The sequence below is a fragment of the Bombus fervidus genome, chromosome 7, assembly GCF_041682495.2.
Source record: "Bombus fervidus isolate BK054 chromosome 7, iyBomFerv1, whole genome shotgun sequence".
NCBI lineage: Eukaryota > Metazoa > Arthropoda > Insecta > Hymenoptera > Apidae > Bombus > Bombus fervidus.
Window position 1 is genome coordinate 10,317,537 of NC_091523.1, and position 14,754 is coordinate 10,332,290.

Consider the following 14,754-nt stretch of genomic DNA (forward strand, 5'->3'; position numbering starts at 1 on the left):
TCAGCCTGCTTGACATATACTATATTATGTAGCGAGATCGGCTTTTCTTGAAACTATTTTCGTTTTGCCTAATTTCGCTCCCCGTTATCGTTTATTGTGCCGTCCGCTCGCGACTGCGCGCCCTCCCTTGCACCTCGGAAACGGAAATCTATAGGAACTGGCCCTTCCTCGTTCGTCTGTCGTCGATATTAAAAACATCAGTCTCCGGATGGAACGTCGAATAGCTTCTCTTCTTGCCAAAGGAAAAGGATTCTTCCAGGCAACATTAATTAACCGGAGTATTTCTTTATTGGATAGAAGCGCAGGAATTTTTATTTTCTTTTTCTTTGGATGATAAACTGGTTCTTTAAGAATTAGGTTCGGTTATTTTTAAGCATCGACCTGGATTTTAAAGACAAAGGTTGTCAGACGCAATGTTATCTTGTAATGTCATCTACTATATTTAGATCGGACAATCTAATTGGATTATATGTTGGAAAAGAGTGACAGGATTTTGTAATACTTTCATACAGTATTAAATTATTGACGATATTTATAGGATTGCGCTAAAGAAAGTGGAATATGATACTGGTTTATTAGGTAATATTATTGAGTTTAATTTTTCTTAAGCATTGACTTAAATATTGAGAAGAAAGATATTGGCAAGGTTAGCTAATAACTTCAAGATATCATTTATTTACTTACTTCTGCTCTAGATTATAATTAGATTCGATATAGAAGATCGTATATTCTAAAAAAGTGATGAGATTCTGACCGTCTACAGGTTTCAATGAAATGGTGACAAAAATATTTTTGGAAGATGATGAATTATTATTGTATATATGAATTCGTCGTTTTCAAGCGTAGATCCGAGTATTTAGAGGAAAGATTATGGAGAAAATGTGTCTCACTGTTAACGTTGAATATTTTTACCTAAGACAATAATCGAATTCAATTAAAAAATTTTTCGTTTGAAAGGACAGAAGATAAAATTCTACGTACCTGTTGCCGCACAGGACGAAGTACCGCTCCTTGAGGGCGAGAAAAAATGCTTCATCGTGTTTAATAATAATAGTAACAATAACCACTTTATTGCCACATACATAAATAGATGGACATGGCCGATGTACAGCGTGCAAGCTGGATCACACAATCAGATCCTTTTACAGTGAACTACACTTGCGTCTCCCTTTAATCGCAAAACACGCTCCAAAATAAAGGTTCCTCTAATCGCGACGTGTCATTCTAATCGGCGTATCCGGAACCGGGCGAAAACACACAGATTTTTGCGCACACGCTAGAAACGATAGTTTTAACACGGCAAGATATATCTCTTCATACGTCTTTCTCTTTCTTTTTCATATGCATTTTCATATCTCTCTCTCTCTCTCTCTCTCTCTCTCTCTCTCATTCTCTTCTTTTTAAACTTTCGTTCGATCGGGTTCAAAGGAACTGCAAATCGTTGCCTATCGACTGGTCACACGAACGATATTTTGCGCAAAAGAAACCAGCAAGGGAGAATTGGGCGGGGGAAAATGATTCGACCTAACGACAGGGCAGGGACAGACAGGAACGAGATGACGATTCGATTATCAGCCGCTGACTACCGATAATCCATTTCGTTAATATACAAGATATACATTCATTTCGTAGTAGCTTCGCTGTTTGTCGATCCACCGATCGGGAATTAGCACCGCCATTGGAAACACGGTTTCTAACAGTGTTCATTTGTTTTTCCCTTTTCATCTTCCGCGAGGCGCCAACGCTTTGTCCATAGAATCCAGCGGGATAAAACAGCGTAACGCGGACCTAAACGATGGGAACCAACGTCCACGCGTCGTTCTAGAGCGGAAACATCAGCGAAAAGCGAAAGGCCTCGGGCGATCTCGGGACTTCGACTACCATGCACCGCAACCTCCATCAATTTCTACAACTTCCGCGCGACGAATTTCGATCACCACCTGCTCGTTCCGCTCGTCAATCTGATTACATCGCGTTTCATCGTAGGATCGGTATCTTCTCCATTGCGAGGATCCTTTATTTAGATTTTTTCAAACATCGAGTCGCGACTAGCTTAATCGTTTAGTATTAGCAAATCGATTTGTCCGCTTGACACGTCCCTTCGGACCTAGCTAAAAAAAGTTTGCCGTTAGCACAGGCACATAACTGATAAATGGTCGTGTCTCTCTGACTTTGGTGAGAGGACGTCCTGGTGGAGTGCTGCTGTTGCTGCTGCTGTTCTCTCGAAGAGTGTGCTTGGTTAGGACTGGCTGTCTTCAGGCCTTTCATGAAGAGAGTCTTCGCGTCCAATTTGATGCCACCGTGTACGCTTTGAAGTTTCAGATCCGTTAAACAGGAAGCTGAGATCTCGTTCGCCCAGGATTCAATGACCACTCGCTGGGGAGCGCTGATCTTCAGGGATCTGGTTGCTGACTCCAGTCTGTTGACAGAGAATTTGTCAATAATTGCATAAAATTATTTATTATTGAGATGTAAGTTGATCGTTGGAATGTGTGAAATTGCGCTGTTCGCATTGCATGTTTAAAGGTGCTATAACGTTGAGTCTATGTGTTATGTTATTACAATTGATACTTCATCTTCAAATTCTATTATAATCTCTATTCAATATTGTACCATTTCTATTATTAATATACCATTTTCTTTCATTATTTGTATTAGTAATATGAAATTGACGTCTGTTAATCAGATCTCTTCAATGTACCTTTAAACGAATAAAAATGTTGGTCGACGAATATGAAATATTGTTTGTCCAAAGTTTCGATTTAACGAATCCATATTATCGTCTAATTTTATTCTTCTTGTAAATTATCAACTAAATTAAAGGTAAAGAAGGTTGCTTTAAATCTTGCTTGCTACAAATATAGAACACAAAGAAATGGAATTAATATATATAGAGAGAAAGAGACAGAGAGACCGATAGAATCTCAGGGAGGAAATACAGTAGCATATTGGAGAAGCTAAATGCGATTGAAAACTTGTAATATCGCGCGACAAAATAATATGGCAACTAGTCGACTGCAACGTCAGACTCGCAATAATCGATCCTTCTTTCTAAGAAGTGGTAAAGCAGGGTCTTCGACCGTGCCTTTCTTCCAATACTGCCTTCTCCCTTGCATCCCCTGCATCCCTCGTCATCGCCGACGACCTATTGCTTGCAGCCGAAGTATCTCGCTCGTTCGAATCCTCGGTATTTCATATCTGGCATAAATCCAATCCTATGAATATAATTTTCCGCGCGAGCAAAGTTTTATTGTAATCGTAAATCCGTCTGTAAATTATCCGACACTATCAATAATCGCGGTATCAGTGTGCCATCCGCTTCGTTCTTTCAAACCATCGCAATTTCCCATCTTATAATACGCCATCTTCTTCTACTATCCGTGTTTCAAAAAGAAACGTCGTCGTTGACATTTAGCCGCCAAGTGGTTCAATGAATCGAGAAATCGATGTGGCTACTGTATATTTGGAGCTCTGTTAAATCAATTGAATATGATATAATGCAGATTTAAAGACTCGCAGTTATGACTGGAAATATTTTGAATATTTCAAACGTTGAAGCAAAAAAAAGATTGAAGATTCGGAACAGAATTTGTGTCACGACTATGGGAACGTTTCTTTAAAATATCTTTGTAGTTTCTGCGAACCATATACTTGAAGATATTAACCTAGTTGAAAGGTTAAAGTTCTCCGGTATTTTCTTCTGCTTGAATTATTATTTAAATACGAGTATATCATCCTTAATATTATTGCCATGTAGTATTATTAATTCGATATTGTTTGTAACTAATAAAATGCAGGCATTAACTTATTTCGTTTTTCATTTAATGTTGTGCAATAATAAAATGTTTTATTGCATTTGTTTGACGTTATTACTTCCTAAAATAAAATAACATTTTACCAATATTAATGCAATTTCTTTTAACAATAGCTTTTAAGAATTAAAAAAGCATGCAGGAGTCCTGTTCATTTTTATATGAATAAATAAAGATTTAAATGAATGGAAACTACACGGACATTCAAATACGTAACAGTTTTTCATCGCGGATTTAGTTCTCGTTGGTCGCAGCTGAGCGTTGGCAACAAGTTCAATCGTATTGTACACGAAACGATTAAATACTCAATGAGAGTAAGGTACGCAATCTTTGTCAATGAATCTTCCCATCAATTACACGATTCCAGACAGAACTGCTGCCCTCTCGTTTGACCGACGCCATACATTTAACATGTTACCACGAAGTTTAATCCCACGGGAATATACATCGTATTGAATGCAATTCGGTATGATTATTTATAGTCAGGGGACTACAAGAAAAGTTGGTTGGAATATCGAAATGCTATTTGTGTCTAGAATCCAGCATCCAGAATGATTATCGGAAAGATGCAGAAAGTCGACCCAAAATGTTACGCTGAGTTTGTTGAACCGGATCGAAGCCACTTTTAGATGTCCCGGAAACAAATATGGGACAATACTACCCGCGAGAAATTATCGCAGTCATTTACTTTAATGCACCAATTGTAAATTGCTTTGATCGAGATTCGAGAAATCTTTAAACAAAATTCTTTTTTATTTTTAAATTATTGAATACGCTCTTTTGTATCTCAGATATTTTATCCATTATATCTAGTGTTTTCTAACATAAGTTTCAAGTTGTGACTCAATTTTATAATAGCCAATTAATCTAAAAAATGATCAACAATTTATATTGAACTGAATAAGCAGCGAAAATTTTCGAGATGAAACTTTCTACAAAGATAATTACAATTAAATATTACCGCGACGATCTTCAAGAAACACTTTGCGATCTCTTTTAAAGGAGAATGTTAAACATGTCCGTGCTTTTTCTTAGATTTTTATGCGTCTATCAAGCTGTTTAACTCTCAATGTCCCTTATCTTGACAGACGTTTGACACGTTACGATAGATATAAAAGAATCCTTGCCTATTGCAATATGTCTTGACTATTTTATTATCTGTAAAATAAAAAACATAGGAATTGAACTATTTATTCTTTTAGTATAGTGACTCTATATCGTTGTGTAAATTTTATATTAAACCACAAATTAAATTAGGAAAGTAAAGTATGGATGAGAACTGATCATAAATTTTTTCTAGAATATTTATACACACAAGTGAAGTATATTCGCTTATTGCGATTTCCGTTTTATGATTACCTGAGACCACGACCAGATTCCCCTCTGACGAGAGGCGTTTGAACACTGCCCTGGAAAACAGCACCCCCGTCGCCAGTCACCCTCAACATTTCTGCCCCCACCACCACCTGCTCCCTATCTGCTGAGAAGAGAACTCCTCCTCGAGGGTCGGTTATCCGGAAACCTCTCGACACGCAGTCCACGCGATCCTCGCCTGTAAAGTGGACAAAAAGACAGTCATCTGCCATTTCCCGTTTCACAATAAAAGAGAGCGAGAGGTATAAAAAGAGAAACGAAGAAGTGGAAACTTCTTCAACGGGACAACGAGCTCGTTAGAAATCGAACCAGGGATCTAGGAATCACGTTTCGCTGAATGTTTAAAAGGGATAATGGAGTTTAAGTTTGCCATGGTATCCGTTAGTAATATGTAACGAATCTTCGTTTACATATTTATTGTACGTGCCCTGAATTTACGTGCAGATTTAAATCGTTATGCTGTAAAGAACGAGGAATTACTTCGAATCGTTTTATTTCGCCGACCGAATACAAGCACTGACGTATTCATTTAAACGTTTAAACACCTGAAAAGAGAATACGTAATTGAATTACGTAAGGATTTTTCGAGGTCTTTGTATGATAGATGAAAGATATATCCTTCGTATTCCTTTGGGAAAATTAAACGAATTTTGTTATCTCAATTTTGTTTCTATGCACGGGAATGTTTGAAATTCCGATCGTCATCGGCATTAATACAGTAGTGCACCGATGCCTTCGACGTGACGATTGTCACGCGATTTAATTCCATAGCTGTAAAACCGATGTGACTGCAAACGTTCGTGTCCATTAACGGGTACATCTCATTCCTGTTACCCCCGTTGTTATCGATATCCGTTCCTTTTGTTTCTCGAGTGGACGCAAGGTGAACATATCCGGTGGCATTAAAAAAATTCTGTAAGGAAGAATGAAATAAAACTAAATATTCGTTCATCTTGAAAGGGGACAGGATTTTGACGACAATTACCGCGCGATCCTATAAATCCTTTGAAAATCCGAGTAATCCCATTTTTCCACAGGATATTCACGTTCTGTCTCTTTAAAGAATTCTGAAGATTCTTTGTTACAATTTCAAGGCTCAGAGAGAACGTGTAATTTCGCGATCTATACTTTTAACATTCCGATTAAATACTAATCATGAATTACTCTTCCGTTTCAAACATTTCACGATTCAAATTAACTCTGACCGCAATTTTAAATCCACTCGTTCCTCTCTATCGATTACGAATCGACCAACAACGTTCGATTACATTCAAACACAATGAAACAAGCGATTGCAAATCGAATATCTGTATCAATAGTTCGTTTTCACCGATCGAAACTGTAATCCAATATTTCGTTGGTTAATACCTTAACAATCATTCGTCGAAATGTGATGGAGAGACAAATTGGCTCGTTGACGAATTGAAACTATGCAACGGAAAATTCAATGAAAAGGATCAACAAGAACGTCGAATAAAATCATTCAACAAAATATTTTGTCAACTATATTCTTACCAACGGTGAACCGGGCGAGCAATCGGCCATCGTGCGACCTGGCGGAAGCGGTGAAGTTGCTCCAGGACTCGAGCACCAGATTCTTTCCTCGTCTGGATCTCAGGCTGGAGGCCACCAGAGCATCCAATACGGCGGCCTGACCTCTAAGCTCGACCCCTCCGGGCACTACCTTCAGGGAGCCGATTCCCTCCTGAAAGAAGAGGAAATGACTGTCAGGAAATAAACGAGCCTCTCTGTCGTGGGGTTCTTTCTGGGTCGGCCGTTCACGATCGTCGAAGGAATACAGAAGCCGTAGGCCTCCTATGTTAAAATTCGCTTGCCTCACCCGATTCTAACTGCGCTTCCGTTTCCTTTCTTCTCTCTCGTCCTTCCTCCATTTCCTTCTTTCATCTTTCCCTCTCTCTTCCCCTATCTTTTCTCGTCCCTATTTTTCTTTTTTTTTTTTTCACATTTCCATGGATCCATAACGGTCGGTAGATATATATTTTGATGTAGTCTCACGCCATGATTCAACAGCACGAAAATTAAATACCATCGGGCCGACATTATTGCCGTTTCAGACGGTTGAATAATAAATGCGATGATGAGCTACGAGGCCTCACTCCTACGAGTCACCACCCACAACCCTCCTGGTCTAACCATTGTGAAGCCAGGGACTCGTTTGAAATATCTCTCGCATAATATTGGAACAGTGGTGAGGGCAGAATTTTATTTCGACCACAATCTCGGGGGTATATCGAGGGTGTCGCGCTAGCTTGTACCGTATTGTCGAGGGTATCGAGCGAAATATCGAGCTTGCTTGCTCGCTCGTCGCTTAAGAGGAGAAACTGCCACATGACGAACCGGCGAACGTACTATAAAACAGACACATTGCGTACATGTATATCCTGCTTCGTATTCGTCTCATAAACTTCGGATATTCTTCCGTTTACTCCAGGATATACATTCTTCATCGTGGTCTCGTTCTTGCTGCATCTTCACGCAATTTTCACGAAAGACATTCAATTTCCCGTTACATTAATTGCGCTAGGAGATCGAACGCGCGCGTGTCTATAAACTTCTTTTGTTTATCGTTTTTTCGAAAGCATGTTCAGGGACCCGTCCATCGTGATCGACGATTCATTTTTACGTCGATCGTGAGAGGAACGTTCGCGGTAATTGCGTTCGAAGCGTCTAGACATGGGCATCTTGTCGTCTTCTCGAGAGAAGGGAGAAGAGAGGAGAGAGATTGCTCTCAAACTTGAAACGCCAGCCACGAAAAATTCGCTCCACCCCTTTCCCTCGTTTTACGTTCTAGCTTATATAGTACATATATCTAGATCGTCGTCTCTACATTGGTTTCCGATGATTAGCCACTCGATTGGAAGCAATCACCACGCGCTAGCCTGTTCCGCAGTTTCCACTTATTATAGCGACCGATCACTACGAAATGCGGCTACTAGTTGGGTAAACGCCAGTAAACTCGACCCAGCTGTTCCAAAGTCTCGCCGAATAATCGTGGCTTTGGGATTTTCTGGCTACAAAATGCGTTTCAGGGTACACGAGCGATCGAATTACCCGGTAGTCGATTAAGTTTCATCGATATTCGTGAATTCGGCCAAAAGGTGATGGTCTTAATTGTGGTTAAATAAGAATGGTACAAGCGCTTAGATGATTTAGCATAAATTTGAGTGGTACAAATATAGTAGCTGAGTGAAGATGAATTAGAAATGTTAATCGAGGAATCGAAATAGCAACGATTTAAGCGATACGAGTGAAGATTTCCCATAGAAATTGAAAACGTTTCTGACAATTTGAACATATAATGACATTTGAATTTTTAGCTCTGACTAAATTTATATATATATTTGGAATAGATATTTAGAAGGAGAATGAATAGTAAAAGGTTAGTGGTATATTTACTTCTTTCCACATTACAAAATCCGTTTCCTATTATTTTTTTAAACACTTAAATGCATCATTTTCCACTTCAACTCTTCAATTTTAAAACGTAATTAATATTCGAATTCATTTGGTCTATGAACGATATTAAAATCCAGCGTAACTTTCTAAAAATATCCGGCGAGCAGTAACGTTGGTTTTAAGGCTAATTTCGTGCGATCGTTACTTTGTACGAGCGTGTTCTACCTCTCAGGTAATTCTTGGACCCCTTCCTCAAAAAATTTCACTTCGGGCCAACGGAAGAACTCGGCGTTAATTTTCGCAGCTAATTTCTAGCGGTCGGTGCCCGTTAACTCTTTTTTCTTCTTTCGTTCATAAAACGAATTTCCTTAACCACGAAAGAAGAAACAACCTTCGCCATCCAATAATTAATTCTTCGTCTCATCGCGTTTTAGAAAATAATCCTCACAAGCTGACTCTTTCATTGCTCTCGTTTTATATTTGCACGTTGCTTCAATCAAAAAGAAAGAAAAAAAAAAAAAGAAAACCAGAGAACAATATTCGGTTGCAGAACGAATTACTAATACGCAAATATTATTCTCAGACGTAATAGTTAGAAAATTGACGTTCGTTATGTTTCAAAATTTGCGTGTTTCAATCTAATTCCCTTTTAGTAAGACGAAACTCGAATTAACTCTCAACAGCGTGACAAATTAAAAGGATCGTGGTCGTTATTAGAAGAAGAGGGCCGCGTTCCCGGTTCTCGGCAGTTCTAAGCTCGATCCTCGTTTAAATTCCCGCAGCCGGAAGTCGAGAGCAGTGGCGGCAGCGTACTACCGAATGCGCATATACGCATAGCTGCGGCCGCGGCCTGGTGCGCTCCTTCTCCATCGTGGCGCCACTCGATTAGCCAAATCGTTCGGAAAACGATACGATCTCTTTGCTCTGTACTTAACCGTAACCGTAAACCCCAATGGCGTCGAGAGGGCCATAGTGGTGGCTGCCTTTTAGAATCGTCGTACGCTCAAAAGGCGAACCAACCGAATCGTTGGATGGCTGGAAAGTTAAAGGACAGACGTCGTTGAACTTTTCACTGCCTATCCTGCCATTCGGATCAAGACGCTACGAATTTTTGATCGACTGTTTCCTCAAAGTGTCTTTCTCTCTATTTGCGTCATTTGATCGTCAAATTAGGATCACACAGAAAAATGTCATTCTTCTATTTATAAGGCTATTTCGTAAATGATAAGATTTATTCGGTTATTCCAATTGCTGCTGAATATATAGATGACGATGTACAAGTAGCAATTAATTTATTATCAGAAGTTAATTCACAGAGTTTCTTTCATCGAAGAAGTATTCCTGTATTCTTGTAGTCGGACAACTTATTCTACTTGAGCGATAATGAATATGTCTGTAGACTACTTAGATCGTTTAAATACTTATTTTCGTACATTATATTACTTTAGGCGTAAAACCTTCTCACTTGTGCGATTCCAATTCGATAACAAGGGCTTGTATATAATACGGCGTCGCTTACTTAAATCTACGAAAAATAATTCTTGTTTTTTAAATAGACAAAAAATGGTTTATTTGCCAATGATTTAAGGATATCAATCACATATGATTTTTAAGTAAATAAAATAACAAGATAATACAAACATTCGATTTTGAAATGAAAATGAATTTATCAGTAGTAGAACAGATATTCCGGTCGTCCCCTAAAGCGAGCATCTCGACATCTACGCTATCATTGGGAGCATGGACTACGAATCTCGTTTCTATATGCGTTTCCCAGACTAGACTCGACTAAATTCGATGTTTCGGGATGTTTTATTTAAAACGTGAGTTCTTGACAGCTCGAACTCGTACTCCGAATGTAACTATCAAAATTTCCACCCAGTTACATTTACTGGGTGAGGTACAGATCACGAGTTTTTAAATACTATATCGGGGCGGCTCTACATCGGTTAAGGAAAGACTGGCTTAAAAACGTATAACGAGGAACATGATAACGAGATAATTTTATACAATAAGAAATTTCACGTATTTACGCAGAACACTCTTAAAATTTGCAATGTAACGATTGAGAGCTGATGTTACTTGTTTGAAGGATTAAATGCCTTCTCTTTGAACGTGTTCGAATGCACCTTGTTCCGATGTTAAGTATTTTCTCTGTATCTATATTTTTATATTTTTATGTTTACGCGTTTTATCTTCCACTTTGTAGATGAAAGCTATCACGAAATTATACGCGTTTATTCTTAAACTTTCACTGAAAGCGCGCTCGTCCCGCAGTTATATCAAAGAACAGTTGTTTATATTACAAAATGAAAAATTAATGACGATCCTTCCATGTTATCACGTGACGTACAACGCGTATACACTAATGTATAATAATTACGTTTTAGTTCGATATCATGTACATTAAAAGGCATGATTTAATTCGGAAACTTTGCAACGAAAGTGTTATATCTTTGTAGAAGTAACATATTATTAAATGATACTTGCGCAGTTTCTTTCGATAACTTTTTGCCTATTCATTAACCTTTCTTGTGATTGTTTCTTTTTGTTATGAAAAAAGTATTTCGTAAAAATACATAATACGAAATACGATAAATCTTTTATTTGTTTTTTACTGAAATCATAAAGTCTTCTTCTCGGAAAACTCTTTTTATCGGTGATACCAGATTTTTCTCTTTAATTAAAGCATTTGTCGTTCAACTAAAAGCAAAGTTTGCCAGGTAATATTTTACAAATGTACATAATAAATAACTCTTTTCAAATTACATAGGATGTATACCATGCAGAATACAATACAATACGCATTTATTTCTATACATACAGAACATAAAAATTTCAAAAAATGTTACAAACTATCCGAGTAATCCAATACATCATAAAATATAAAATGATACGAACCCTTCGATGTTTTCTCTGGGCAATGTAATTAAAATTTTACTTATACGAAATATAGTGTGCGGAAAGTCAACTTTCCTCCAATTAATCGATCCAGATAACAACAATATCTCGACTCAATGTGGCCCGAATTGTGGCCGAAAACCCATCCAATAATTACAGTTACGAAAATTAATCTAGCGACACGCGATCAGCCCGGTTCGCAACTTTCGTCCATTGCGCTCTAGCCGAGGGTGGGAGGGATGAAATTAGCTGGATTCGATTTCGGCATGAAATCAAATCAAATCGACTCGATCGCGATAGTCGTTTCGTTCTTTCCTCGGATGCTATCCGCATTTCCAATTATTATAAAATTCTCCATTTTTTGTGATTTCGCATTGTACGCGTATCATATTCTCGGTTAAAAGTAACTAATCAATTGAAACAAATGCTTCTAATTTTTTTGGATACGACGGTCAAGAAACTACTGATACAAATAGTTTGTCGTTTATGCTCAACGTTGCTTACCTATAAGCTCTAAAGTGCTTTAAAATGTTTAATGTCAATTAATTAAATGATATATGAATTTATTTGCTGTAAAAGCGATTCTAATTTTAATACGTTGTGTCTTATTTTTAGAAGGAAATCAGAAAAAATGCATTTTCGTTAGTAATAATTCAAGAGAAAAGATGGTTCTACAGTCTAATAACAATTACCTGGCTAAAAATCACAGTAATATGAGTTAAAAATTGCCAGTACCTGAATTTAATCACATATTTCAATTTTTCAGAACATCGATCCGCTAGTTCCGTTTTAATTAGTATAATTAATTAAGATATGCTCTGCTGGAATACGTTTTTATGATTTTGCAAAGTATAATGAATTTTTAATGAGAATAAATGTAGAATATTCTGTTTTATTCCCAGTCAGAATACGATGATTTGGTGAAATATAATGAATTTTTAATAACAACAAATGTAGAACAATGTCTAATTAATTTACTTCAACTGTGAAATATAACAGAAACGGTGCACAGATTAAGTCGCTGTACCGAAAAGAATTAAATCAAATGGCCACTTGACTTTCAGTCAAAAACGAAAAAGGTTATAAACATAGCTAATAATATTAGAAGAGTAGTAGATCTTTTCTTTGTTCATATTTACCAGCCTGTTCAGCGATTTTCGAATGTAAGATCATTTGAGAGATCATGCGACGAGCTGACCCAATATTTTCCCCCTGGCTAGCTGCTTCAGATTCTTAGGAGCTCCCATCGGACAAGGCGAGTGCTCACGAGGAGTGCCCCGAGCGGGACGTAATGAAATCCAAATAACACCCCTTGCACGTGTATATCATCATAACGACGCCCTCGGAACGCCGCGCTCTGAACGGCTGCTCGCCGTCCATAAATTAATACAAAGCGCGTTATTTACAGACTTTCGAACACCATTTTCACGGCTTCGCCAATTTAGTCGCTGCCCATTTTATTCTCATCGATCAATTTCCTTCGGTATTATTTAACTAATATTAACGTTCCGCTGCTATTCTATTTGTTCAAAATGTTTGTTCTTCGCGAATCCATCATGCACAGTGTGTTCACGCGAACTGTCGACACGATCTTTTATTACTGGTGCGCAGTATGAAAAATATTGTTAGTAAAAATTGATCTGCCTTAAACGGACAACGTATTGGCAACGAATCTGTCGAGAACAGTTTTTCTTTTTCGTAAGAAAATGAATGTTACATTGTATTATAGCACTTGCTTCATATTCTTGTTGATGTGCGTTCATATATTTGCTTTATTCTATCTTTAGCTTTCATTGTCCGATTCTTTAATATTTTTCTACTATCAAGAACGTGTTCTTCAATGTCACGTGGTCGTAAAGGTACACAGGTGATGTCTAGATACTGCTGTGTGTACCAAGTTCCATATTGTGATGTTAATATGAATGTAAATCAGACACTATGATATTCTTTAAATTCGTGTTAATACCTTTCGTAAGATATTACAAGAGAAATCGTATTCAATTTTTCTGTGAAAAATATTGTTCTCAAAGTATTTCTCGAATTACTGTGCTATCCACTAATGCACAATAAATAAAATTTTTCCATTTAACAAATCCTCCCTCACAAAACATAAAACAGAATCTATCCCCATCCTCAGAAATTATCAACGTTTTATCTTGACTAAATAAAAGTTTCGAGGAACCCGTGTGCGAACGAAATTAATTTTCCCATGCGAATACTTGCGATTTTCCTTGTAAGCTCGTGATCCTCGAGCGTGAAGAAATTTCATCAAGTCCTCCGGTCTCTCCGTGTAGACAATCGACTGCGATAAAACAATTCCGTTGTGTTCTTGTCCAAATTTCCGGTCGTTCACTCTACATGTAGCATAACATTGGAATTAGTTGGTATTCGCATCGAGAGACGAAATGTTGAAGCAAAATGCAAAGCGAACGTGTTCGAGCGCACGCAATGCGCAGGCCAGGCCTCTCCAGGATGATGGAGAAACGCTTTCCTTCACGTTCCTCTCGACAGCACCTACGTATATGATACCTCTCCGTATAGGAAGTTTCAAAAAGTTGATGACAAACTTTAGAAGTATGTATCCCTGAATAGAAGGGGAGAAATCTTAACTCTTCTGTTGCTGGCGACGCAACAATCTCGTCTACTTATTCTGTTAATTTCGGCGGGCCACACTATACTCGCGTCGTGTCCTTTGCGTCGCATTAAGGGCTCCTTTACGATAAACCTATACAAAATATAAATTTCGTCCATTGGTGTAGAAAAGTACGAAAATCATCCGCCATTTAGTACAGAAAAATACGGAAGTCGTCTGGAACTTTTGTACAAAAAGATATGGAAATCCTTGAATAACTCTAAAGATAGGTATTTATGCTGCAGTTTAATTTTTTGTTAAACTTTTTATTAAATTTTTTACTAAAAAATATATTTGCTATAAATACCTTGTAATTTCTATATAAATTTCCACACTGGTTTCAGGCTTTACCAATAGAATCATGACAATCGTCTCTCATTATAATGCTAGCGGAATTCCAAAATGCCTTAGGTAACACACACAATACGGACATGAAGGTTTCCTACGATTAGCGATCAAATACTTTCCTCTTCGTTAGTTTCAACAAGCGCTTCGACATTTTTCCTCACAGAGTTATTGTTTAAGCAATATGGAAGAACTGTTGACAATCTTTAGATGAGTATTGCGTGATCATGAAGTTCGGTTCTATGTTCCTGAAACACCTTGTACACGTGTCCG

The 14,754-nt window shown here is 37.8% G+C and overlaps 1 protein-coding gene across 4 annotated transcripts in view; it reads right to left on the minus strand.

Moving 5' to 3' along the window:
- Positions 1-1,040: 1,040 nt before the first annotated feature.
- The window catches only part of Scgdelta (sarcoglycan delta), a 218,123-nt gene continuing 204,409 nt past the window's right edge, over positions 1,041-14,754 (minus strand). For all 4 annotated transcript variants that reach the window (XM_072006508.1, XM_072006509.1, XM_072006511.1 and 1 more), the window contains 3 exons: positions 6,702-6,891; positions 5,172-5,364; positions 1,041-2,419 (listed from right to left, as the gene is read on the minus strand). In XM_072006508.1, coding sequence (XP_071862609.1) covers positions 2,068-2,419; positions 5,172-5,364; positions 6,702-6,891 — 735 coding nt within the window. In that variant the 3' untranslated portion in view covers positions 1,041-2,067. The remainder of the gene's footprint in view (positions 2,420-5,171; positions 5,365-6,701; positions 6,892-14,754) is intronic.